The sequence below is a fragment of the Equus asinus genome, chromosome 12, assembly GCF_041296235.1.
Source record: "Equus asinus isolate D_3611 breed Donkey chromosome 12, EquAss-T2T_v2, whole genome shotgun sequence".
In the NCBI taxonomy this organism is placed as follows: Eukaryota; Metazoa; Chordata; class Mammalia; order Perissodactyla; family Equidae; genus Equus; species Equus asinus.
Window position 1 is genome coordinate 6,400,740 of NC_091801.1, and position 24,137 is coordinate 6,424,876.

Sequence of the window (24,137 nt, forward strand, 5' to 3'; positions counted from 1 at the left end):
TCTATTAGGAATAATGATTTGAAATCTTAGACTAGACATTGGAAAAGAGACCATGTACATTAGAGCCTAGTAAAAACAAAGCTAATTGCATTGTTTGCAGAAATCACAACTACTTCTTCACTCTCTTTATTACCATTCAACAAAAGAAAAGCTATTAACTACCTTTGGGCAGCGTAAATGCAACTGTCACCATAGTAACCAAAAGATCAAATATCCACTGGTGGCTAAGAAAGTTACAAGAAACGGTTTTCATTAAGAAGGAAACTTTTTGTATTCTCAGCATTGTTAAACTTAAAGAAAAACATTTATTTGAAACATGAAAGCAGAGGATGTCAAGCCTGAAATGCCATTGTCATCCTCTGTCAAATAGCAGTCTAGGCTTTCTCCTAGTGCCTGAGTCCTGAAGATAAATCAGATCATCAGTCTCATGGCATCTGTTATCTAAGAAACCCCATAACATATCTTCCTATAGTAGTGGTTAATTGGCTTTTTAATGGCATTCTATCTCCATCTGCAAATGATAAAAAATAATAATTGGATATTCTAGATGTTCTACCATGTCTCTGAATGTTTTTTTAATGTCCACCTTCCTAACCAGAGTATAAGGTCCATGAGGGCAGAAATCGTTTCTGTTTCATGCTCCATGTTATTCCAGTGTTACCACAGTTAAATAAATTCGTGCTAATTGTCTGCAGTAATGCAGGTGAGAATATATACAATGAATCGTGGAATTATCTTATTGCCCTTTCCTGGTGTTACAATAAGATCATGTCATCTCAAACAGGGAAAGAACCACCTGCTTTTACCAGCAGCTAAAGAAATGACCAGATAAAGGAATGAGTCTTATAACTAAGTTTCATACTTAGGTATGACTCACAGTCTTTGCTCTTTCCGTGCCTCCAGAGAAGAAAAGAAGGAAGGAAGAGAAGGCAGAGGAGGGAGAAGAGAGGAGGAAGTTTAGGAGAATAATAATATTATTGATCATAAGTACTAATTTTAGATGCTTTACTAATATTTATTATCTGATTTAATGCAAACAATAAACCTCATAAATAGAAATTTTTATTTTGTCTTCATTCGTTCAGTCAGTCAACAAATGATTACCTACTGTGTACATGCTTGGTGTTAAGTATTTGGGACAAACACTACATGGGTAAAATGCCACGTTGTCCCCACTCACTCAAGACTTTAGTGTTTGATATACATATTGATCAAATAACATGCAAAATTAATAAAAATGGCCATTGCAGTAACTATTAAGTGATGATATACTAGGAAAGGTTAAGAAAGATGATCGAGTTGAAACCTAAAGGATGTCAACACAAAGGTAAGAAAGTATGATTGAGCTGAGATTTAAGGATTAAGCATATGGGAGTGGTTGGATATGCTAGTTGGAAATTGCTACCTTCTTTCCTACTCTCTGGAAGATTTTCTTTAAGATCGGTGTTACCTTTTTCCTTAAATATTTGTAAGAATTCATTGGTGAGGCCTACAGTTCTAAAGTATCTTTGTGGGAGAAATTTTAATTACAGATTCAACGTTGACAGATTTGAGAATATTCACACTTTTTACATCTTTTATTATTTTTGGTAAGCTGTGTTTTCTAATGAACTTATAAATTTCTTTTAAATTTTCAAATTTATTGGCATGAAGTAGTACTTAATATTTTCTTACGATTTAAAAATAACTATAGGATATATCAATACAATCTTTTTTATTCTTGCAATCCATAACTTTCACCTTTTCTACTTTTATATCCATCTTGCTAAGATTTTGTCAATTTTATTAGTCTTTAAAAAACTTGTTTTGATGATATTTTTTGTAATATGCTTGTTTTTATTTTATTAATATCTGCTCTGTTGATCATCTGTTTCTGTTGTCTATTGTTCCTTTTGCTTTTGAGCATATTTTCCTGTCTCTTGTTGTTCTATTTATTTTTGATTGGCAATGTGTATGGAAAATTGTAGACATAAATTTAGACCTTGGGTGGCATTATCTTCTTTTGGAGAGAGTTTATGCTGTTTCTGACTGGTAGCTGGGTTCACCAGCTGTCCAAGATCACACTAAACTAATTTTAAGAATTGAATTGATATTAGCACAGGGCTACTCCCAGTTCATCTTTTCTCCTATGTTGTAGGCTTTCAAAATCTCAAACAAAAGTGTAGTGGCCGATCAGAACTCTCCATCATTGTCCCCTAACCCTTAACTCTGTCATAAATCTTCCTCAGACTTTTGCCCTTCACTGGCCTCTTTCTGAATTCGTAGATCCCTAGAGGGGCAACAGCCTCAAATATTGGGCCTGTTTCTCTAGGCTTTCTTTTTTCACCCAAATCCTAGACCCTTAATTTTCTCTGCCTTTTTCTCTCTCTGATGCCTTGAAGAATTTTTTTTAAACTTCATCCATCTTTTCTAGTTGTCACAGTTGGAAAGCTAGCTTAATTTCCTCATCTATAAATATTCTAAGAATAAAAATTTTAAGGTTCACTTTTATTTTCTCAATTATTTTTTTAAAATAGCCATTTTTATTGGTTAATCCTCCTAGTATTATATGGTAAGCTTGTCCAGCCACCAGTTATTATCAAATATGTCTATTTTACAAATAAATTCAGACTCACTAGGATTAAAATTTCTTGCTTCAAATTTTTATCAGATCATGAGTAGAATGTAAGTTCCATGAGAACATGAAATTTTGTTCAATGATGTTTCCCCAGAACCTTGAAGAGTTCCGAGCACTTCGTGGGTTCTCAATACTTTTGCAATTAAATGGATGAAAGGCATGGACTCAGATTTTGGCATTTAAGTGGAGAACCATGAATTCTTTGTTCATTTGCTACAGGATGGTTGATTATAGCTTTTCCAAATACACAGTTGGATGTAGCTTGAAGATAATTTGTAAAGGATATTTACATGATGTCTTATATAGAGCGAGCTTTCCTTATCTATTTTGGTTGGACCTCTGGATGTTCTTTTCACTGTGTGGTTCAAGTAGCTTCTTTATCTTGAGAATTTACATAGGCAATAAATCAGTGAAAGGTGAACCCATACTGTAGAGAGACTATGTCCATTTTATGAACATGTAGTTCAAGTCTAAATATATGTGCCCAGTTATAATGTTTATTATCCATCCTTCCTCACTAGGATATTGATGACTTTCTTAGCAAGGAGTGACTTAGAATCTCAAGCCTGGTTCAGTCTGGATCTTGTCTCGTTGCTTTGATCTGTGCCTTCGATTCACATATGGGCCTCAGAATTTCATCTTGGTCCAAATACATCTGGTCAGTTCCAGGAGTCGGGTACATTGCTGGTAAGTCTAAAATAAAAAATTCCTTTGTCTAAAATTGCTTCAAAGTTATAAGATTTGCCAACGTACCTCTCAATGTTTACATATTTTTCTCTAAAAGTAGATTTAGTATGCTTTTTGTTTGTTTGTTTTGTTTTGTTTGCTGGGAAAGATTCACCCCGCGATAACATCTGTTGCCAATCTTCCCCTTGCCTTTTTTCCTCCCCAAAACCCCAGTACATAGTTGTATATATTCTAGTTGTGAGTCCTTCTAGTTCTTCTACGTGAGCCACGGCCACAGCCTGGCTACTCACAGATGAGTGGTGTGTTTCTACACTCGGGAACCAAATCCAGGCCGCTGAAGCAGAGTGTGCCAAACTTTAATGACTAGGCCGTCAGGGCCCTCAACGTTTATGTTTTAAACTCCATGGCTGTTCCTATTTGCAATACAGGGATTACTGAAAATTCATACAGCTCTCCTGTACCAGTCCCTCTGAATACAAGGGCTCAGCTCTAGTGAAAGGTTTGAGAGTCCTTCATAGATTTAGGCAGAACATGTAAATTTTCGTAGGCACAAGTGATAGCATCATTCATTTTAACTAAGTGTTTTGGATAAGAAAGTAACACATCCTCTAATGAAAAGCCCTTTCTTTCATAGCTGTTTGTTCTATCCCAGTACCATGTACTCCCTCCAGTTACATTCTCTTGGGTCTGGGATTGGGTTAGCTGGTTAGCTGAGGAGTTTTTCTAGTCATGATTTCATTCCCACTTTGAGTTACCAAGCATGAGTGATGTAAGATGAGACTTGGACCCACTGTACCTGATTCCACATTTTTGACCCAACTTGGACTCACACCACACAATTGCAATGGTTATGGCATAGCTCTGGCATTGGTAACCTGAGCCCTCGAGGCCAGCAATTATACCCATTGTGAGCCAATTGATCACGGGGTATTTTCATTTTTGTGAAGAGTACCAACCTGTGTACTAAAAATATAAAACCTGGTAATATCAGTTGTCTCGTGGCCAGGATTAATGCCAATGTGGAAAACCTGCTGGGAAAATGTATGGCAGCAACTAGCTATTCCCAAGAGCAACACTTATATTTGAAGCGGCTTTACATTTTTTCCCCCTGGTCAAAGGCTGGGCCCTGATGTACTGGAGTAGCTCTGGATGTCTCATCTCTGGATTTTCACCTCTCTTGACCTTGAAGCAGAGAATGACTGTCTCTATCCAGTCATGGGGATGTTAGTATTGCCTGACCTTCAGCCAGGGCCTCTGTGCACATGTGGCATAGCAGGAGCAGTGTAAGATAACCAACCAGAGTTAGCTATGGGGGAACAATGCCAGGTTCAAATCCTACCTCTCCTTATTCGAGTTTTGGGAGCAAGTTACCTAATCTCCCCCAAGCTCCAGCCTTCTCTTTGGCAAATGGGTATAATAATAGCGCCGAACTCTTGGAATTGTTGGAAGGATTAAATGGAATAATCCATATTAAGCACTTAGCACTGTGACTGGTTCATCGTGAGATCTCAATATACATTAGTGTTATTATCATAGAACATTCTTTCTCTTTATAAAACTGTAGATTTGCTTTAAAGGACTTAAACTCAAAGTTGTATTAACTAAGAACCTGCTTAATTTGGACGTAAGGTTTTTTTTAGCTAGAAATCTTTGCTGTGGTCAAAGAGCGTGCTATAGTTCTATTTCTTGTCCATCCCATGAATACAATTTCTGTGCTCTGTTGTAATAGACTGACTGTATTGTCTGCCTACTCTGCCTGCCTGGGATATGTGAACTATGCCAAGCCTCCCTTACCTATGAATACTTCCTCACACTGCTCCCCTGCATTTCTCTCCCACAACATATTTGAGGCGGTGATCACAATACTCATGGACATTTTCCTCTCTTTTTTCTTTCAGTAAGAATTCTTAATTGTGCAGACTCAGGACTGAGGGTGACCGAGATGCCTAAACACACACACACACACTCACACACACGCATATTCCTTCATTCGTGCTTATATAATTTAGTTCAGTATAGGACTTAATTTAAGGAATCTTCCAAAGCATTAAGGACCTAAGTACTTCTTAAAAATTTAAGATTGACCAGAAGGTTTTTAAATAGCGCTCTCATTGATTTCTATAAAAATTTTTGGAGACTAAAGGAAACATTATGTGAAGTTTTCTTTTGTCCTAATGGATGATTGAAGAGCCATTCATTGCCCAGTCCTGACACTGCTTTTCTCCATTGGGTCTCTGTGAGAGTCACATGCTTCGGACATCTTTGAAAAGAATCTTCTGAGGCTTCAGCATCTCATTTGTCTTCTGTATCTCACCTAGAACTCTGTTGAATTCTCACCCATCACAATGAGCAACAGATTCCTGGGCACCTGGAAACTTGTCTCCAGTGAGAACTTTGATGACTACATGAAAGCTCTGGGTAAGAAATGTTCTTTGATGTTTGGGTTGAGAAGATCCTTTTTGAGAAAGCTGCATGCCTATTTCCTTCTAACTCTTTTTCCAGGAGTCTGGGAAAATTTGCACAGGCTAAAGTACAATCCTCTTCTAGAATTAATCTTCGGTTGTGTCATTCAGAGAGTTTATTTGCATTTTATTCATGGCAATTTTAATATATTTTAACCTAAAGGAGAGTTGGTTAAATGCATGGAACTCCCACCAATTTTAAAAGCAGTTTCATATCAATAGAGCTTTGGTTTCAGACCTGGAGGAAAGAAATCTTAGAAGCTCAGTCCATCCATTCTCTGACTTTCCTGAGAGCTAGTTTTGTAACAACTAAAGTGCTCATGAAATAAAGAGTTGAATTTACTAAAGTTAATAGAAAACCTCAATTTAAAATTTTGATAGTTAGCTAAACCAGATGTTTTCTCTCTAGACCTCTAGGCTATCTGTTATTACATAATTATGTAGACAGTTTTTAAAAAGTAAATGCTTCATAAATGAGGATGTTCACAGTCTGGGGAAGTTACACAGAGAAAAAGAACTGGTTTGTGTCAGTGAATTCAAGTCAGTGACACTAACATCAGGCGTTTCTGGAGTTGGAGCAGTGGATGAAGATGGAAAGCCCAGTCATTAATTACATCAACTTTATTTTATACTATTTTAGAGAATGTTCCGTAGATATGAGCAAAACAGGTGTGAAGAGTCTGGAAATTTCCAGATTTGTATAATAGAGAGTGATGCCAATGACCTCAGGTTGCCACGCTAGTCAGAGTGCCTGTAGCTTTACTCACTTGTTCAGAAAGCTTGTGAGAAAAGTTCTATTTTTAGATAAAATGAACAAAATCATGTCATGTTGCCTAGAAAACTATGAGAATTTATGGGGATAAATCCATACTATGAGATTGGTTAGATTTATGGACTTTACAGCTGAGGAAGAAGCAAAATATAACAAAATCTCAATGAAAGACTCCCTGGGTCTGTCATTTTCAAATTTTAAAGTGCGTAAAAAGACCTGGGGGTTGGCAAATTCTCAGGCTCTCTGCAGAGATTATAATTTAGTTTGAAACACATTGTCCTAAATCATATACAATAACACAAGATTAATCAGAATCAGGAGGAAGAATAGAGTTCACAATTCTTTATTAGCACTGACTCTTCACTTCTTATTTAATATACATATATATATACACACACACACACAAAACTGATACATTTTCTTAGTCTTGGGTAGTAATAGTAATAAAACTTGAGTCTAATTTTGTTTTTCAAATGCATAAATTTTTTTAAAAGTCATTTTATTTATCTATGATCATCTGTAATTGGAGAGATCTTGAAGGGCAATGGATGGTTTTTTCCTACTAGCTATACTTAGGAGCCACAACAAAATTTCAGAAATGAGATTCTATCAAGGATATGGGGGGAGTTATTTTCTATATCCATACTATATTACTGAGGAAAAAAATATGAAACAGTGAGTATCTGTCATAGACATTTAAATAACCTATAATATCTATATATACAAACTAAAATGTCTAGAAAAATCCATACAAAACTTTAGTGATTTTCAATGGAGTGTGAGATTGGATGTGGTAAAAGTGGATGACGTGCACTCTTTAGTCTGAACAGTTTTATCTATAAAATCCACAGACATTACTTTCGTAATAACAAAACCTAAAATATTTGAGTCCATGGACATGTATTTCCATTAGGTGGTGAAACCTAATTTCCATTAGGTCGTTAGTGGTAAGTGACGCTACCTGCCATCTGCACACCTGAGGCGCAACTGAGCAGAGACTGTGGCCACCCAGAGCCTCTCTAGGTAAGGTCTTTTGGGCAACATAATTCTACCACCATCTTGATTTTCAGGTGTGGGGTTAGCCACCAGAAAACTGGGAAATTTGGCCAAACCCACTGTGATCATCAGCAAGAAAGGAGATGTTATAACTATAAGAACTGAAAGTGCCTTCAAAAATACAGAGATCTCCTTCAAGCTAGGCCGAGAATTTGAAGAAACCACAGCTGACAATAGGAAAGCCAAGGTAAACTTCACTGTTTCTCTTCAAGGTGGCTCAGTCTACCACTTGAGAGAGAGGCTTAGTCCTGTTAGTGTTCAAAGCGGTGAACTACTCCATTCTGTTGAAAATGAATGTGCCTCATAAGACATGCATTATGAAAACAACTCAATATTGAATGAACTGCTTCTTTAGTCAACCAAAGCCCAAGCAAGTCAATTCTGTGAACTTTTCTTTCCAGAGCACTGTAACCTTGGCAAGAGGTTCACTGAATCAAGTGCAGAAATGGGATGGCAACGAGACAACAATAAAGAGAAAGTTGGTGGATGGGAAAATGGTAGTGGTAAGAGTATTTTCACTTCAGCTACAGTAATAGTGCTACTCAAATAGAGAAATTGGTTATATTATTTTCAAAATATTCTTTTTTATTTGGAATACAAATGGGTCAGAATGGCTAAGAATAAAGTCAAAGTTAATGCCTGGATGATACTTAAACCATAAGGACTCATCTTCAAGTATAGGTCCAAGATTTTGGAAATAACAAAGCCTATTTGTTATTTTGGGAAATCACCACTCCTAAAAATGATAATAAAGAAAGTATGAATAAATCTCACTAGTTTGGATTCACAAAAAGAAAAGCAAATCTAAGTTTTAAAAGCAATTCAATACCCAAAACAAAGGATAATTAAAAAAATAAGAAGGCCGGCCCCAGTGGCCTAGTGGTTAAGCTCAGTGCACTCCGCTTTGGCAGCCCACATTTGGTTCCCCAGCACAGACTTACACCGCCTGTCTGTCAGTGGCTGTGCTATGGCAGCAACCCTCATACAAAAAGAGGGAGATTGGCAGCAGATGCTAGCTCAGGGTGAATCTTCCTCAGTAAAAAAAAAAATGATAATAAATAAGGTATGGTATATTCATATTTGAATATTGTATAGCAATTAAAATCAAGTTTCCAAACAATATTTAAGGACGTGAATGAGCCTTAATACGTCAAAAAAACTGAATGTAATAAAAATCCCATTTGATTCAGAAAAATAAAATAAAAGCAAAACAAACCCTAAAAGGCTCAAGTGTAGAGTATTTGTAGATCTATAAGCATTTTGCTTTCAAGAATCTATACTAACTTAGACTAAACAATGTCAATAATTCAGGTTTGGCAAATTGGAGACCTCTTCTAGCCAGCAGATACGAGTGATGACCAAAGCTACATGAGATGACCTACAATGATTTTTTTAAAGTATTAAGTTCCGTGCTTACTAATTAAACACGTACATGGAATATAAACAGATTCATATAACATTTTAAGTGTTTCTTCCCTTTAGTTCAGAGGTTCTTATCCTTAGCTGCACAATAAATTTACAGGAAGATTAAGTCCCCCTGTGGGGGCCCCAACACAGATCAATTGAATGCACATCTCTTGGGGGAGGAGGGGCCATCATTATTTTTAAATGTTCCCCAGGTAATGCAAAGGCACAGATAGTTTTGAAAACCACTGTTTTAGTAGATTTAAATGCATGCAAATTAAAACTGGCCACTTGAAAAAATTCTTCTGCTGTAACATAGATCAACTTTAAAACCATTTCTCCTATTTTAACGGTCGTGGTTCTGTACTACTGGAAACTGACACACTGATATTTTATTCCTTTCTAAATTTAATCTTATGAGTTCGCTTTTAATTTCCGTTAATATTACAAATTTGCTGTCCCCTAATTAGAGTTTTAGATGTTCAATTAATCTCTCTCTCTCTTTTTTTTTAAGGAATGTAAGATGAAGGACGTGGTTTGTACCAGGGTTTATGAGAAGGTCTGAGAAGATCCTCACTGAAGTGGTATTTGACCATTTGATGTTGGAAGTCAATTGTTTCCGTGCCAAGGCCTCACTACATACTGCAGTTTGCTTGTCTGTTTTTGCTTTTGTCTTAATAGATCCGATAGGCAAAGGCCTAAACTGAGGATTAAGCTAAAATTCAGTGTTATTTAAACATTTTCAATTTGCATGCACATCTTTACTATATTAAAGTATGTATATTGGCCAGTCCTCAATAGTTGATAATGTCGTTTAATTATCTGCGAAATTCTAACCTATGTCGTACTTTGTATATTTGAAATGACAGTAAAAGGAAGTCAGAAGACAGTAGAAGGAAGTAAATATATTGACCTCAAATGCTTTCAGGGGCCAGGAGAATAGGAGGGAGGGGGATCCGAATGAGGCAATCTAGAAGAAGGAGCTGGTTTAAAATGACGAGTTCTAGTTTCAACTAAAAGGTGCAGCCTGTACTATACTCCAGCCAATTCTTTTTAAATTGACAGCTAATTTACAGACGGTGAAATTCACCGATATCAAAGGTAGAGTTCCTTTAATCCATTATGACAAACGCCTTCACCCATAGAATTCACATCCTGATCGAGATACAGTACATTTCCTTAATCCCAGAATGCTTTCTCTGCTCCTTCTCAGCCAATGTCCGGCCGTGTCCTACCTCCAACCAAAGCAAATGGTGATTTGGTTTCTATCACCACAGGTTAGTTTTGCCTGTTCTCAAACTTCATAGAAATGGAATCATACATTCTGTGTTCTTTTCAGTCTGGCTTTTAAACCTCAGCATGATGTTTTTGAGATTCACCCGTGTTGTTGCATGCAGCAGTAATTTGTTCCTTTTTATTGCTGAGCAGTATTCCATTGCATGAATATATCACAGTTTATTTACCCATTCTCTTAAGACAACTGGGCTGTTTCCAATTTTTGGCTACTATGAATAAAGCTGCTATAAAAATTCTTGTACAAGGTTATTGTGGATACACGAGTTTCTTTCTTTTGGATAAATAACGAGGCATGGAATTATTGGGTCCAGTTGATTTTTGACAGGCAGGAATAGGGGACCACTGTGCCTAAGCAATAGTGAAACTATTTCAGATGTGTTGATGTTGTTAGGAGCCAGGATTTTCACTGTGGAAATATGGAATGAGGGAAGGCAAGAAAGAACCATGTGAGAATGGATTGGAATAGATATAAACCCGTGGTTTCTAAGGCATGTGTGTGTGTGTATAACTGCACATGCATACCTGCATGTATTTATGTGTGTATATATATGTATTTGTGTGTATGTATATGTGTATATACATGCATATATTTCCTAGCTCTATCTGCCCAAAGAGCTTAGCTGCAAAGATACCTCAATAGGAATGAGTACATCTACCACCCAGATCTGGGTGTCTAATATCATTCCCCGTTGAAAGGAATGAGGGTTCTTTGGAGAAATGGCTGATTCCAATGTGAAGGCAGGGTAAGTACGAGATGAGACTGAAACATCTCATCATACCAGAAAGTAAGAAAGTGTTCAAAAAAAATAAAAGAGGCACATCACCGAAATATGAGAGCCAACTTGAAGGTGCTCCCATTGGCCAAATCTGGAACAATTTGAGAAGGAAAATAATTAAGAAAAATAGCAAATTATAAACTATTAGGGGGGAAAGTAAGAATGCATAAATCCATGATGATGATGACCGAGAAAGAGAGAAGGGAGAAGGATGTATCTTCTTCACAATAGAACGCCATGGACTGACTGGTAAGTGTGGAAGGAGTGCTGAAATTGGAAAATCATCATTTTTTAACCATCACAGTAAATATTGGCTCAGTCAAGAATGATCAATGGATGCTAAAGCTAGGAGCAGGTTATTAGTTCGTCTTAAATATCTCCTCCCAGATTGCTTATTATTGTTGAGGAGGAAGACTTTTCCTCTACTGTTCAAAGGTTCTTTCGTCTGGTCTAATAATCAAATAGACATGAGACAGAGTAATAGGAGAAAAACAGAGTTAATTTGATACATAAGGGGACCCCACACACATGAGAGGTTTGAAGATAGAAAGGTAAAATGAAGTATACATGCCATCTCGAGCCAAGCAATGGGATAGGGACCAGGGGCTTCAGAGAACAGGAGGGTAACTCTCAGGACAGGGCAATAAGAAGAGCAGATGTGCAGTAATTAGAGGCCTGCCCTGCCATACAGATAGGTCATTCAAATTTATTTCTGGTAATAACTCTCATTATGGGCAGGGCCCCAATTTAAATGATTTAGCGGAGAGGTAAAAGATCCTCGTGAGCCCACAGGGTCTCGATTGCCTTTAGCTCAAAATAATCCACATGCCAAAGTGGCACATCCTGGGGAGGCCTGTCCTGAACCCTTTCATTACTTACAAGTGAAAAAATAGTAACTATGCAGTGGAAAAATTGAACCATCTCTTGACTGAGTAATCAAAATTAACCTGACCCATGAAGGGTGGATGAGCAACACGCGCCTTCAAATGTGATACTCTGAAAAGGAAGCGACATCACTTGTGTAGTCATCTGGCCTGGAATCCATATCTGGATCTAATCATGAGGAAACACCAAATTCCAAATGAGGAATGTTCTATTAAAAAACGGGAGGGAGTGTTGCTTGAATTCTTCAAAAATGTCAATGTCATAGAAGACAAAGGAAGGCTCTGTGGAAACGTTCCAGATTAAATTATACTAAAAATACATGACAACTAAATACAGTAAGTGATCCTAGATGAGATCTTGTTATAGAGGTAAAATAAATGCTCCGGAGGACGATATTAGGTTAATTGGCAAATTGAAATAGACATGGTAAATTAGATTAGAAATATACTGTAATTATGTAAGAGAATCTCCCTATTCTTTGGAAATATCCACTGAGGTATTTTGGGGTAATGGGCCATAACGAATGCATTGTACTCTCAAAAAATTCAGAAAAAAGTATTCTGTGTGTCTGTGTGTGTGTGTGTGTGTATGTTACACACATTACGTACATACATAAAGACAGCAATGGAAAAAGCAAATGGGGTAAAATTTAATAATAGATGAATCCTGGGAAAAGCTACATGTGTCTTATTTGAATTAATCTGATTCTTGCAACTTTTCTGCAAGGTTGAAGTTATTCCAAATAAAGGTTTTTTAAAAAGCTGCCCTGGTCAAGTCCTTCTCTCACTGTGGGCATTCAGTCAACACATGTCTGGGGGGCGTCATAACTGAGGTGTGGTTTTCTATTTATTTTTTGGCTCCCCAGGTAAACCCACAAAAAGGAGAGTTTAAAAACTGTGGTGCTATTTTTAAAAGTTTGTGGTCACATGACTTGCTATAAAATGTATTCCTCAATCAATATAATTGCTTTACAAAAATCGTGGGTCCTTTTTGTTTTCACAACAGGAAAAGTGGAACCACACTGATAATGAGGAACCAAACAATCATTTAGACAGGGGACACACGTTGCTAGATTTGAAAAAGATTTTCAAGCAAGCAGAAGAGGGTAGGGGTAAGGGGGGAGCTGGAGTTCCACAGTATTCAAAAATAGTCTCAGAAAATAACTTTGATTCTGCAGATCTTTTCGATGTAACGTGGTCGTTAAGAGCAGTCAGACTGCCCAGTTCAAATTCCAATTCGCTACTTACTAGCTGTGTGTCATTGGGCAAGTGGGTTACTTCTCCTCTTTGCCCCTCAGTTCCTTTATCCGTAAAAATGGAGATGATGGAACATACCTTAAAGAGTTGTAAAGGATAACTAAGTTTGTATATGTGAAGGACTTAGAACAGTGCCTGGCACAGGAAAAGCATTATACAAGTGTCTTTTGTTATTATTCTTTATTTAATAATATACATGATATTCAAATAGATCATTTTTATGCCTCAAAACAGACCTTTATAAGATCTCAGAGCTGTTGATGTTGATTTGCCACCAAGTGACTAAATTTATTAAGAATGTTAGTTACACAAAGATAAAAACAATTGAGAAATCTACGAAGAGGAATCCGTAGGAAAGCCAACAACCATTGCTACATAACTCTGCTAATCTAAGCAACTTCTAAAAATGGCAATTGGTGATTATCTACTCTAACACAAATAAGGTCTTAAGAAATACGTCTACTCCCCAAAGGATGAGCAACTTACCTGATCTCAGTTAGACAGCGATTGGGGCTGGAATTGCCTCAAATGGTCTCCTAAGTGCTGAGAGATTTTCAGGAATTTAGCAAACCGGTTGTTAAACAATTGGTAGCTTAAAATCAGCCATGATAGAAGAATTTACACCACCAGAGGTCAAAACACAACCAATTAGGGCTTTGGTTCTTGAGGAGCTGGTTGTAAACACTTGTTGGCACACCACTGACTAGAGGTAGCATCATTCTTGGATTTTATCAATGAGAATCTTAGCTTCATGTTGACCATAATATTTCTAATTTTGGACTAAAGACTTCCTTTGCAAGTTCTTAAAAAGTCACTCCTGTTTAGCTTTTAGGACGATTTCTTCTAAACCAGGTTGTACCTCTCCAAATACAGCTGTACATTAAAATCATCTGCAAGTTTTTAAACATCCCAATAGCAAGATTGTACCACAGACCCATTGAGTCTACGCTATGGGTGATGGATGAGACTGGGTTCTCAGTATTTTTCTTAAAACAACCCCATGTGATTCCAGTGTGTGGCCAGTTTGAGAACCCATTGTGCCAAAGTCTTCCAAAGTTAGAAATTTAATGCGGGGTATTTTCATTTGATGTCAATGAAAATGGAGTGGAAGGTCATCAAAGTCAGGGGTACCAAATGTCTCCAACGTCACACTAAGTAACAGTGGGCAGTCAAAATACTACCATAAAATCAACACAGATGTAATCAAGTCCTGTGTTAGGGAAGTAAGTGTTTACCTCTTATCTTTGTTATTTCCCCAGGAGGTGACACAAGTGGCCATTATCCATGACATATGGAAAAGCGAAGGTTTAAAAACAGCAAAATGTGGATCAACAGGAAAAACAAAGCTACAAAATAATGCTAAACCTCTGCAAAATATAAATCATCTTTCAGGAGAATTTAGAAAGTAAGTTCAAATTACTCAAAAAATGTAGCATGGGACTAAGTTTTGAAATAGCATTTCCTACATTTTGCTATGTATTAAAAAAAAATCAGTGTTGGAATGCAAAATTTTTAGGTCCCAGTTATAGGCATCGGGATTTTGGCACTATCTTTGAAATGTAAGATCGCCCATTTAGCTAACTGACTGTTGTGCAATGATTTTAATTGGTCTGGTGTTACAAAGCAAATATCCCAGTAGCTCCAAGGATTGATGTTTCTACAGCTAAAGGGTTTTGAAAACTAGATCTGTGACAAGTCTAAGTTTCACATCCCATTAGAAGACCAAATAATATCATTCCCTCGTTGGAATCTCAGATGGACATGAATTTTTGCACAGTCTTGCATTTGGCATTACAATACTATTATTCTTGATCTTCTATAATTGCATTTTTTTCAGATTATTAATGCATCATTATTGCATGTAAGTTGCATTAAATAAGTTAAATAATGTAGAGTGAGTTGACAAGAGAGTTCAGTTTTAGGATTTCCAAAATAAATCATCAGTGGGCTTGTGTTTCCTCAATGTAATTTGGCAGTTGGGGAATACTTACTGTGCTGACAGCCAGCGCGAATTTAGATTTGTATTAAAACCTGTCTTGTAATATGCCACATTGTATTCATTGCAGCACCATCTCCCTCAGCTAGATTGTGTGCTGTTGAAGGTGAGGACACATCCTAAGCCACTTCGTGTCCATGAAATCTTTCCAAGAAAAGTGCTAGTTTGCAGCAACTACTGATTGAATTCCTGACTGACGTGGGAAGGTGCTGGGCATCTATTGCCTATTTCATGTATTAGGGAGTATGCACAGGATGGGATGGGGAATATAAATTTAATATAAATATAATAGCAAGAAACCCACAAGGGTAGTGGGGAAATATGGATTTGAACCCCGGCTTTTTTTTTTTAAATTGAGATTCATAATAGTTTACATCATTGTGAAATTTCAGTTGGACATTATTTCTTGTCCATCACCACATAAGTGCTCCCCTTCACCTCCTGTGCCCACCCCCCGCCCCCCTTCTCCTGGTAACCACTGAACTCTTTTCTTTGTCCATGTGTTTGTTCATACTCCACATACGAGTGAAATCATATGGTATTTGTCCTTCTCAGTTTGGCTTATTTCCCTTAGCACAATACCCTACAGGCCCAACCATGCTGCAAATGGGATGAATTTGTCTTTTGTTATGGCTGAGTGGTATTCCATTGAATATATATATACCACATCTTCTTTATCCAATCATTGGTCGATGGGCACTTGGATTGTTACCATGTCTTGGCTATTGTGAATAGTGCTGCAACGAACATAGGGGTGCATATGTTACTTTGGATTCTTGATTTCAAGTTGTTTGGATAGATACCCAGTAGCGGGATAGCTGGGTCATATGCTATTTCTATTTTTAGTTTTTTGAGGAATCTCCATACTGTTTTCCATGGTGGCTGCACCAGTTTGCATTCCACCAGCAGTGTATGAGGGTTCCCTTTTCTCCACATCCTCTCTAACATTTGTTGTTTTTTTGTCTTCGTAATTACAGCCACTTATTACCTGTGTGACATTGTGTCACAAACTCTAACTTGCAATTTCCTAATTTGTACAACGGAGGCAGTAATGGCTACCCCAGACGGTTCATGATATGATGCATGTGAAAGCACTTTGTAAAGTGTAAAGCATTTTTCATACATAAAATATAATAATGATTATGTCTATGAACACATAAATATGAATCTTTCTTTTCATCATATAGGTTTTTTGTTTGGGGTTTGTTTTGTTTGTTTGTTTTTGTGTGATGCTCCAACCCCATACAAACTTTTCTGTTTACCAGGCTCCTGAATGATTAATTATTAAAAAAAATAGAGTGAATAGAGTCAAACATATTACAGTCTTGATTCATCCCACCAATAGAGGGAAATAGATAAGATGCTGTTAACTAGAGTGTTATTCAGCCTCTGAAGTCATGCACTTGGATCCTGGTTCTCTAGCCCCACAGCTGGGAGACCTCATGTAACTCATTTACCATCACATAACTCCACTTTCTCCACCTTTAAAAGAGGGAGCCCAACTGGATGATCTCTAAGATCTCAATTATTTCTAAATTCTATATCATATCTAATAGAATTGGCTATTGAATATTGAAATAACCTTATTATAGTCACAAGCTTTTGTATTTTAATAACTGCCTGCTCCCCAACTTCCAGAAGTTCCATGCACACAAATAATCATTTTATATTTATTTTATATTATAATATAAATTTATATATATTATATTTATATAGTTATATTCTCCATCCAATCCTATCTCCCATCCAATAGATTCCTTGTCATCCTTCAAGAGACATCAATCCCATACTGACTTCTCTAACCTGCCTCCGAGGAGGAGAATTTGGTAACTCCCTCCACTGCGTTACCACTGCAATATAACAATGTATTGGCATCTCTAACTCGAGACTGAGAGCTCAATTGAAGAAATTTTAAATTAAAAATTTTTTAATTAAAAAAATTTCCAGCCCACTGTGATTGATTCCCAGAAAAGTCTTTGTAAATGTTCGCTAAGTAAATGAATGTGGGAATGTATACCACTTCACCTGTTGACCACAGTATCCTACACACCAAGGCCCCATCCAATGCGGAGTTTGGAAACAAACGGATGGATTTCACCCAGGTGAGTCGAGGTAAATTCTTTTTCTCAGAATTTCACAGACAATGAACAATGTGATTATTTTTGGCCACTATAATATGCCATCACATACAACTTTCCCTTCTTTCCTCTTGACATGTTGAGGTCTGGAATGTTAAACTATAAACAGGAAGTCTGTCTGCTTCTGCTTTTCTGGTAAGTGACATGCATAACCCAGGGATGGTCAAATACCTGACGTAGCAGGATTCCTGTCACATTCCTGAGTCTATAGGAAAGCCAAGGAATTTTCTTATCTAGAAAAAGTCAGGGAAGTCCATGAATTAGTAATGTGATTAAGATTTATCTGCTTGCAACATGGAGTATAGATTAGATCTACCACTCCCAGCTGCACACTCTGTATTTATCTTGCGTAGAATTCAAGTTAATTTTAGGTTTTTGAATGGCTGATATGAGGGCAGACACATTTGGGTGGAGAGGATGCAGGAAATATTCAGAAAAGCATAGAAGGGAACCTCTCTCAGTTCCTTGCGTATCTATGACCTAGGTTTATGGCTCACTGAATCTAGAACTCCTGCAGGATTCGTCAGAGATCCACAGTCTTTTGCTGATTTATATTTGTTTTGCTGATTCAGCTGGTAGATGTATGAGATTAGTTTTAGGAAGACCATTCCATAGTGGGCAAATGTTTAAACTGAAGCGTCTTTGCCTTCTTTGGGTGAAAACTCTCTGCTCATTCGTAAGCAGTGGGTGAGAAACGGAGAGAAGATATTTGAAATAATTCCCAGGTAAACAATGACATAACTCCCCGGTAAACAGAAAGGACCAGAAATATATCCTGATGAAAAAGTCTCTCCTTCCTGGGGCAAGTAGAACAAAGGTATTATCATCAAATATTCAACTAGGTCTATCACTATTTGCAGCATTTACTCCAGAAAGTAAAAGGATGCTTCACAAGCCACAGGAACACCAAACAATTTCCCCACCCAGCTTTCTTGATCCCAGTGAATACAGCAAAACAACACATTATTTCTAGACGGTAATTCTTAACAACAGCAATATGTTAGGCACCACCTTAAGCAAGTACCCTGCTCAGAAAATCACAATCTAAATTCAAAGGACAGAGTCATTCATTCAACAAACACGACTGCTGAAGAAAGATGAATGAGAAAAGGCCCAGCCTTCAGGGAACTCAGAAGCTCCTCAGCGAGTGGGAGGCCAGAAGAGAGTGGAGGACAGGAACACATGGAGGGAGGCTAATGGAGAGCAAAAAGTAGACTGTGAATGAGTTTTATGTTGTTCTTTGAGGATAGGTTTCAGAAAGGTAGCTGATATGGTCTCTTAAGCATAAACGTTGAGCGGCCCTGTGTTACGTCATCCACTCTCCTTCGTTAAGAATTAAACCTGAAGGGCAAAGAAGACTCCTTCGAGGGTGGATCATTGGCATTTCTAGAGCCTGGACATTCATAACACAATCTAAACCAACGTTTCTCTTATGACTGCTGTGTGGTCCAGCAGGGCCTGATATGAGGGCAAATTACCTGCCCTGCCCTTGTGCTCAGAGACAGGATGCTGGAGAGTCTTTGTTACTGAAACCAAAGTGGATTCGCCTCCTGTCAAGTTAAGTCAGACCCTCCAGCAGAAGAAGTTGTCTCACAAAGTAAAGTCCATTTGCGGCAAATAGGAGACCACCAGGAATCATTTCCAGAGTCATGGCGTCCTCGAAAAAAGGGAAGCAGGGACACTTATTTGCGATGGGGAATGAATATTCAAAAGGGAGAGGTGGTATTAGCTCGAGCGGGCTCAGTTGGAAAACATCCTTCCACACACACTGCAGGTTACCATAATAAGGCCTAAGCTCCTTCCTGGAGAGATCTTACCACTAAAAATAAGGCAGAGGTCACAGGCGTAGCTCTCATAGTGAGGCTTGGTCTGGTTCAGGGTGGTTGGTGATGGCATTCCTTAACATAACAAAAGGAAAAACCATTTGGCAAAACAGTTAAATGCTTCCAAACCCACCCTTGAGTTCCTCAGGGCAACTAGTCCGTGACATCTTCACGCTGACAATCATCTCTCACCTGGTTCGTCAGCGGTCTCATTGACAATCATGACCAGACAGATCTGACAAGGTCAGGGCTCTCTGAGGACGTGGGAAATCTTCCTGTGATAGAAGAGGGCATCTGGCCGTTCCCGTTTTTTGGCAAAGTAGAAACCCTTATGAGGTCAGTATGGGTCTTTTTTGTTTTTACCAAATTACCTTGGTCTGGGAAGCCACTTAAGTACAAAGGTCAAATTCTAATTTTTCTTTTTGAAATAATTTACATGATTAGTAAAAGACATTAACAGAGAAGGTCTGAAAAAGCAGGCTGAACCAATATCAAGATATATTTTAAATTTTTAAAAAAGAATTTAATTAAAACTTACACCTGCAGCCTTACCTTAAGCACATTCCTTGGTGACACTATACTTTATTAATAGGGTAGGTTCTGGAAAGGAAATAAATCCTTTTTATAGAATAATACAGAATAAGTTGTTTTAGCTGGTACTTTTCAGTGTTTTAAAAATAATATTTTCTTTTATTTCTTCTCTCAAGCATCAGATGGAGCAAAGGAAAGATTTCTTTGTTAGTGCCTTAGAGTTTAAAGCCATTAGATTGCAAATAACTTGACAGAACCCACAACGTTCTGGGAAGGGGCAGTCCCCGAGCTGTTTGGCTCAGATGCTTTGGTCCCCTACCGCCCGACAAATCAAAGCACTTCCTCCAGTGATTCCATATCAACGTTGTTAAGAGAGAAACCGAGGCGTATTAAAAATTTTAAGTTTATTTGAGCAAAAATAGATTCCAACTGGACAGTGCCAAACCAGAATTAGGAGTTCTCCAACAAGAGCTAAGGGAAAGACTTTTATAGAGAAAAAGCAGAAGCAAAGTAAGGAAATTACTCATTGGCTATAGCTTAAGCGTTTGCCTTATTTGGGAAAGTGAGTTGGCTGTTTGTGGTTGGCTGTCCTTAGGTCTCAATTTCTTAAGCTTGAGGCATTTACAGGCTTAGCTTTGAGCTTGCTACTTAGGCTGCTAAGGCATTAAAACCACCTCAGTCTAATAGCCTCCTTGTTTAACTAATGTAACAACACATATGGAATAAAGGAGGGGGAAAAATAACTTAAAATGGATTGTAATTTATTATTATTATTATTATTATTATTATTTTTGTGAGAAAGATTGGCCCTGAGCTACATCTGTGCCAGTCTTCCTCTATTTTGTATGTGGCACACTGCCACAGCATGGCTTGATGAGCAGTGCATAGGTCCACACCCAGGATATGAACCCACAAACCCCAGGCTGCCGAAATTATATCACTTCTCCTAAGTTACAGAAAGGTCAGTTTCAGTAGACAATTACTCACTTTTCTATTTCACTTTGCCTGTGTAAAAAGAAGTGTTAAATAATAATATTGAACTATAAGCTAGGCAAGATTCTTAGTGCATTGTATACATAATCCTATTTTATTCTCCTAATAATGTATAAAGTAAGTCCTTTTAAAAAATTCCTATTTTATAGATAGAGCAACTGAGGCCCAGAGTGGTTAAGATCTTGTTCAAGGTCATACAACTAGTTAGCAGTGGATCTGGAGTTTGAATCAGGGAAGCTTCCTCAAAACCAGTGCTCATGACCACCACACATACAGTCAAATGCCAGCTTTCTCTCATCTGCATTCAAATATGATTATTAAACTGCATTTTTAGTCAATTTAAGCTAAGCTGAGCTATTTAAATAGCTTAAATTGAGCTCCTAAAAATACTTACTTTCAAAAATGTTGCATTGTTTGAACTTCTATTCTAATTCTAGGAACTTAGTCTAAGGAAATTTGCAAATATGTGCCAGTCAGGAAGATCAAGGAAAAGCCAGAGTTTTATAACATTTGAGTGCATTTGTATAATAGAATATTATGCAGCAATTTAAAATAATGGCACAGATCTATATTTACTGACATGGAAAGATGACCTGAACATATTACTGGGTGAAAACAGGTTACAAGGTAACGTGCATAGTTTTATCCCATTTTTGGAAATAATATACATACTAGTTGTAAATAGGGATATAGACTGATTATATTAATAAACATTTATTAACTGTTTATTGTCATGCATGGTTATATGTTTTATATATATACTAATTCATGTAAATCTCAAAAAAACCCCAGATGATAGGTACTATTTTGCTCCCATTTTACAGATGAGGGAAAAGTGAAAGGTTGAATAACTTGCCCAAGAATATGAAGAAAGCAATATCTTTAGCGTGCTCACAAAAATGTTAATGATGATTATTTCTGGATGATGGAATTTAGGGGGAACTCAAGCATAATTTTTTGCATTTTAAATTTTTCCCAAGTGACTATTAGTTATTGATATTTCATGAAAATATTTTTACTTTGAGAAAAAAGCTTTTTGTTGTTTAATTTGTTTATTCTACAGACATCACAGAAAACTTTTACTAACACCAGATAATCTCTGGCAAAAAGAAAACTAGTCAAAATAAACTGTTTCCTCTACTGGGTCTCCCACTAGAGCCTATTCCACTGTGGCCGTGAAACGAAAGCGACACTTCATAGGTAGGGCAAGTGAGAGGTTTAATGGGTTTATCCAGAGACTTTGTGTCTTACAGCAGAAGAAATGAAGGCTTCAACTCGTAATCAGTTTGGAAATTGTTCTTTCTGTCACATTCCGTCCCTGGCTCCTGGTGTCAGGTGAAGCATTGCAGGGGAGAGGCCGTGCTGGCTGGTAAACAATTGTTGGCAGGCATCCCTCGACGCCTTTTGGAGGCATAGGGTCCCTTTTCAGTTCTGTGCCGTCAAGAACAGATGGCTAAAGCCAGAGAAATACACTTAGTGAAGGCTCAGTGGTAGACCTGTGAGCAATCACAGACTGAGACTGAGAATTTGTCACAATCATTAAAAATCCCCGTACATGAACGCTGATCATTCCAGGACAACAAAGCTTGACATTGAACTTGAAACAGATACGGGTGCCAGTAACAACTATCGGTATAAATAGAGACTGCACCATCGCACAGACTTGCCCTTCAGCCACACTCAGCTGAGAGCCTCAAGGATTCTTTTGAAAGGAAATAGGAAGTTAATGATAGAACTAAACTGTTGAGTATTTCTGGCTTTTTATGTTCACCATATTAATGATTTTTCAAACTTTTATTGTAAAGTTTAGAAACAGAAGTATAGAATCAGGATAGAGTTCTCATTATATAGTCGAGATTCACTTAACAAACTGAGTTCTTTTCTGATTTTCTTCTTTTTTTAATACAAAACAGCAATCTAAAGGATCCCATTGGTTATTGGCATAAATATATATTTCACCATATGTTCCCCTATAGGCAATTTTAACCATGATTCTGGTTATCCAACTGCAGTGAGTAGATAAGCAGCAGATTGCAGAGAATGGTGCCTCGACAAAGTTTATGCCTGTTTAGCTTTACTACAAATCACAACAGCACATTTCCATGAGTGGTTATTTTGCTAGCCAAGAAAGAGCCAAGACATCACTGTATCTCAAAAAAAAAAAAAAAAAAGTTCAACAGGTGCACATTTGAATTGGTCCAGCAAGAGCTACATGTCATAGTGATACTTCTATAGAATTATTACACTATCTTACGAATTTCACCATCAGCATTTTGTTCGGAGTGGTTTATCATAAAATTATTTTCTTCTTGCCTTCTCCCTCCCTTTTGAGAGCCAGCTTTCACAAATAGCTGTAAATCATGTGAATCAACCTCAGTGACATGGAAAATTATTCTGAACAATACATAATATCATGGCAGTCTACCAAATCGCTGTGAAAATGCCAGAAGGAAGTCATTTGGTTCTAAATGTGAATGATAAGGATGTTAGTTTACAATGTCCAATCAAGACATGTTATCCCAGGGTCTCAAGAGAATACTCTGTAAATATGGCTAAGGTCACAGGAGCTAATGATCTTATCATCACTGGATCGGGTCCCACTTGGCCGACAGCAGACTGCTTCTTTTACAAGCTGAATTTCCCTGGTTTGCTCCCATGTAGGTAGAAGATCATGAGCAGGGCTGGCTTGTTCCCAGCTAGGCACAATTTCTTCTCTGTATCTCTTGCACTAGATTTTCTCCCCATGAAATACGCTCAATTAAGGACAGCAAGCCAGGTTCAGATACTTACCAGTATTAGCAGAAAGATTTCTTAACAAGTTCCTGTTACGCTCATTTCACAAGTACGGTACCCAGAAGAAGGGAGAACAGACAGGAAGGCTCTGTCTTCATCACTGCCTTCACCTGTGTTACTCCCTCCCTTTACTCTATCCTCTTGGATCCATTGGTACTCAACATGTAGTCTAGGGACCAGCAGTATGAGCATCCCCTCGGGGCTTTTAGAAACACAGAAGCTCAGACCCCACCCAGATCTACTGAGTCAGAATCTGCATTTAACAAGATCTTCCAGGGGATTTCCGTGCACATGAAAGCGTATAGGACATCCTCGTAAAGATACGCTCTGTGCTGCTGACAGGGAAACTTAGGGCGATGGTTAGCTGGAGTCAGGCAGTCACCTGTAGCCCCACCGTAAGTCCTCCCGCAGATTTTTGGCTCCTTTTCCACCTAGTCCACGTTTCACATCAGTCAATCTGATATGACGTGACCACCATGTTTTCTGAAGATATCTCTTTCTAGGCAAAAGCCATATTTCCTTTATATATATTTCTACATTTGTCTGATTTTTCCAAAGCTTATATATCACCCTTCCAAAATAGGAAAGTTTCAGCTTCACTCTCTGGGATTTCCTTACTAGGAAAAGATAGGCAAATTTTTCTGAAAAGAGT

The 24,137-nt window shown here is 37.7% G+C and overlaps 2 protein-coding genes and 1 long non-coding RNA gene across 3 annotated transcripts in view; 2 read left to right on the forward strand and 1 right to left on the reverse strand.

Annotated features, from left to right (window-relative positions):
* Positions 1–3,277, forward strand: part of LOC106837464 (fatty acid-binding protein 9-like) — a 25,864-nt gene extending 22,587 nt beyond the window's left edge. Inside the window, exon 5 of the transcript XR_006534373.2 lies at positions 3,139–3,277. The gene's annotated coding sequence lies outside the window, so the exon portion shown is untranslated. The remainder of the gene's footprint in view (positions 1–3,138) is intronic.
* PMP2 (peripheral myelin protein 2) lies at positions 3,165–10,538 on the forward strand. Its single transcript, XM_014851010.3, has 5 exons — positions 3,165–3,304; positions 5,623–5,722; positions 7,609–7,781; positions 7,996–8,097; positions 9,513–10,538. The coding sequence occupies exons 2-5, from the start codon at positions 5,650–5,652 to the stop codon at positions 9,561–9,563; spliced, it is 399 nt and encodes a 132-aa protein (XP_014706496.3). The 5' UTR covers positions 3,165–3,304; positions 5,623–5,649; the 3' UTR covers positions 9,564–10,538.
* Positions 10,036–24,137, reverse strand: part of LOC123290069 (uncharacterized) — a 31,638-nt gene continuing 17,536 nt past the window's right edge. Inside the window, exon 3 of the long non-coding RNA XR_011493097.1 lies at positions 10,036–22,145. This is a non-coding gene — a long non-coding RNA (uncharacterized lncRNA). The remainder of the gene's footprint in view (positions 22,146–24,137) is intronic.

Coding starts and splice junctions, on each gene's coding strand:
- PMP2 (XM_014851010.3), top strand. CDS start 5,650: ATGAGCAACAGATTCCTGGGCACCTGGAAACTTGTCTCCAGTGAGAAC. Junction 5,723..7,608: donor TGACTACATGAAAGCTCTGG/GTAAGAAATGTT, acceptor CTTGATTTTCAG/GTGTGGGGTTAGCCACCAGA. Junction 8,098..9,512: donor TGGATGGGAAAATGGTAGTG/GTAAGAGTATTT, acceptor TTTTTTTTTAAG/GAATGTAAGATGAAGGACGT.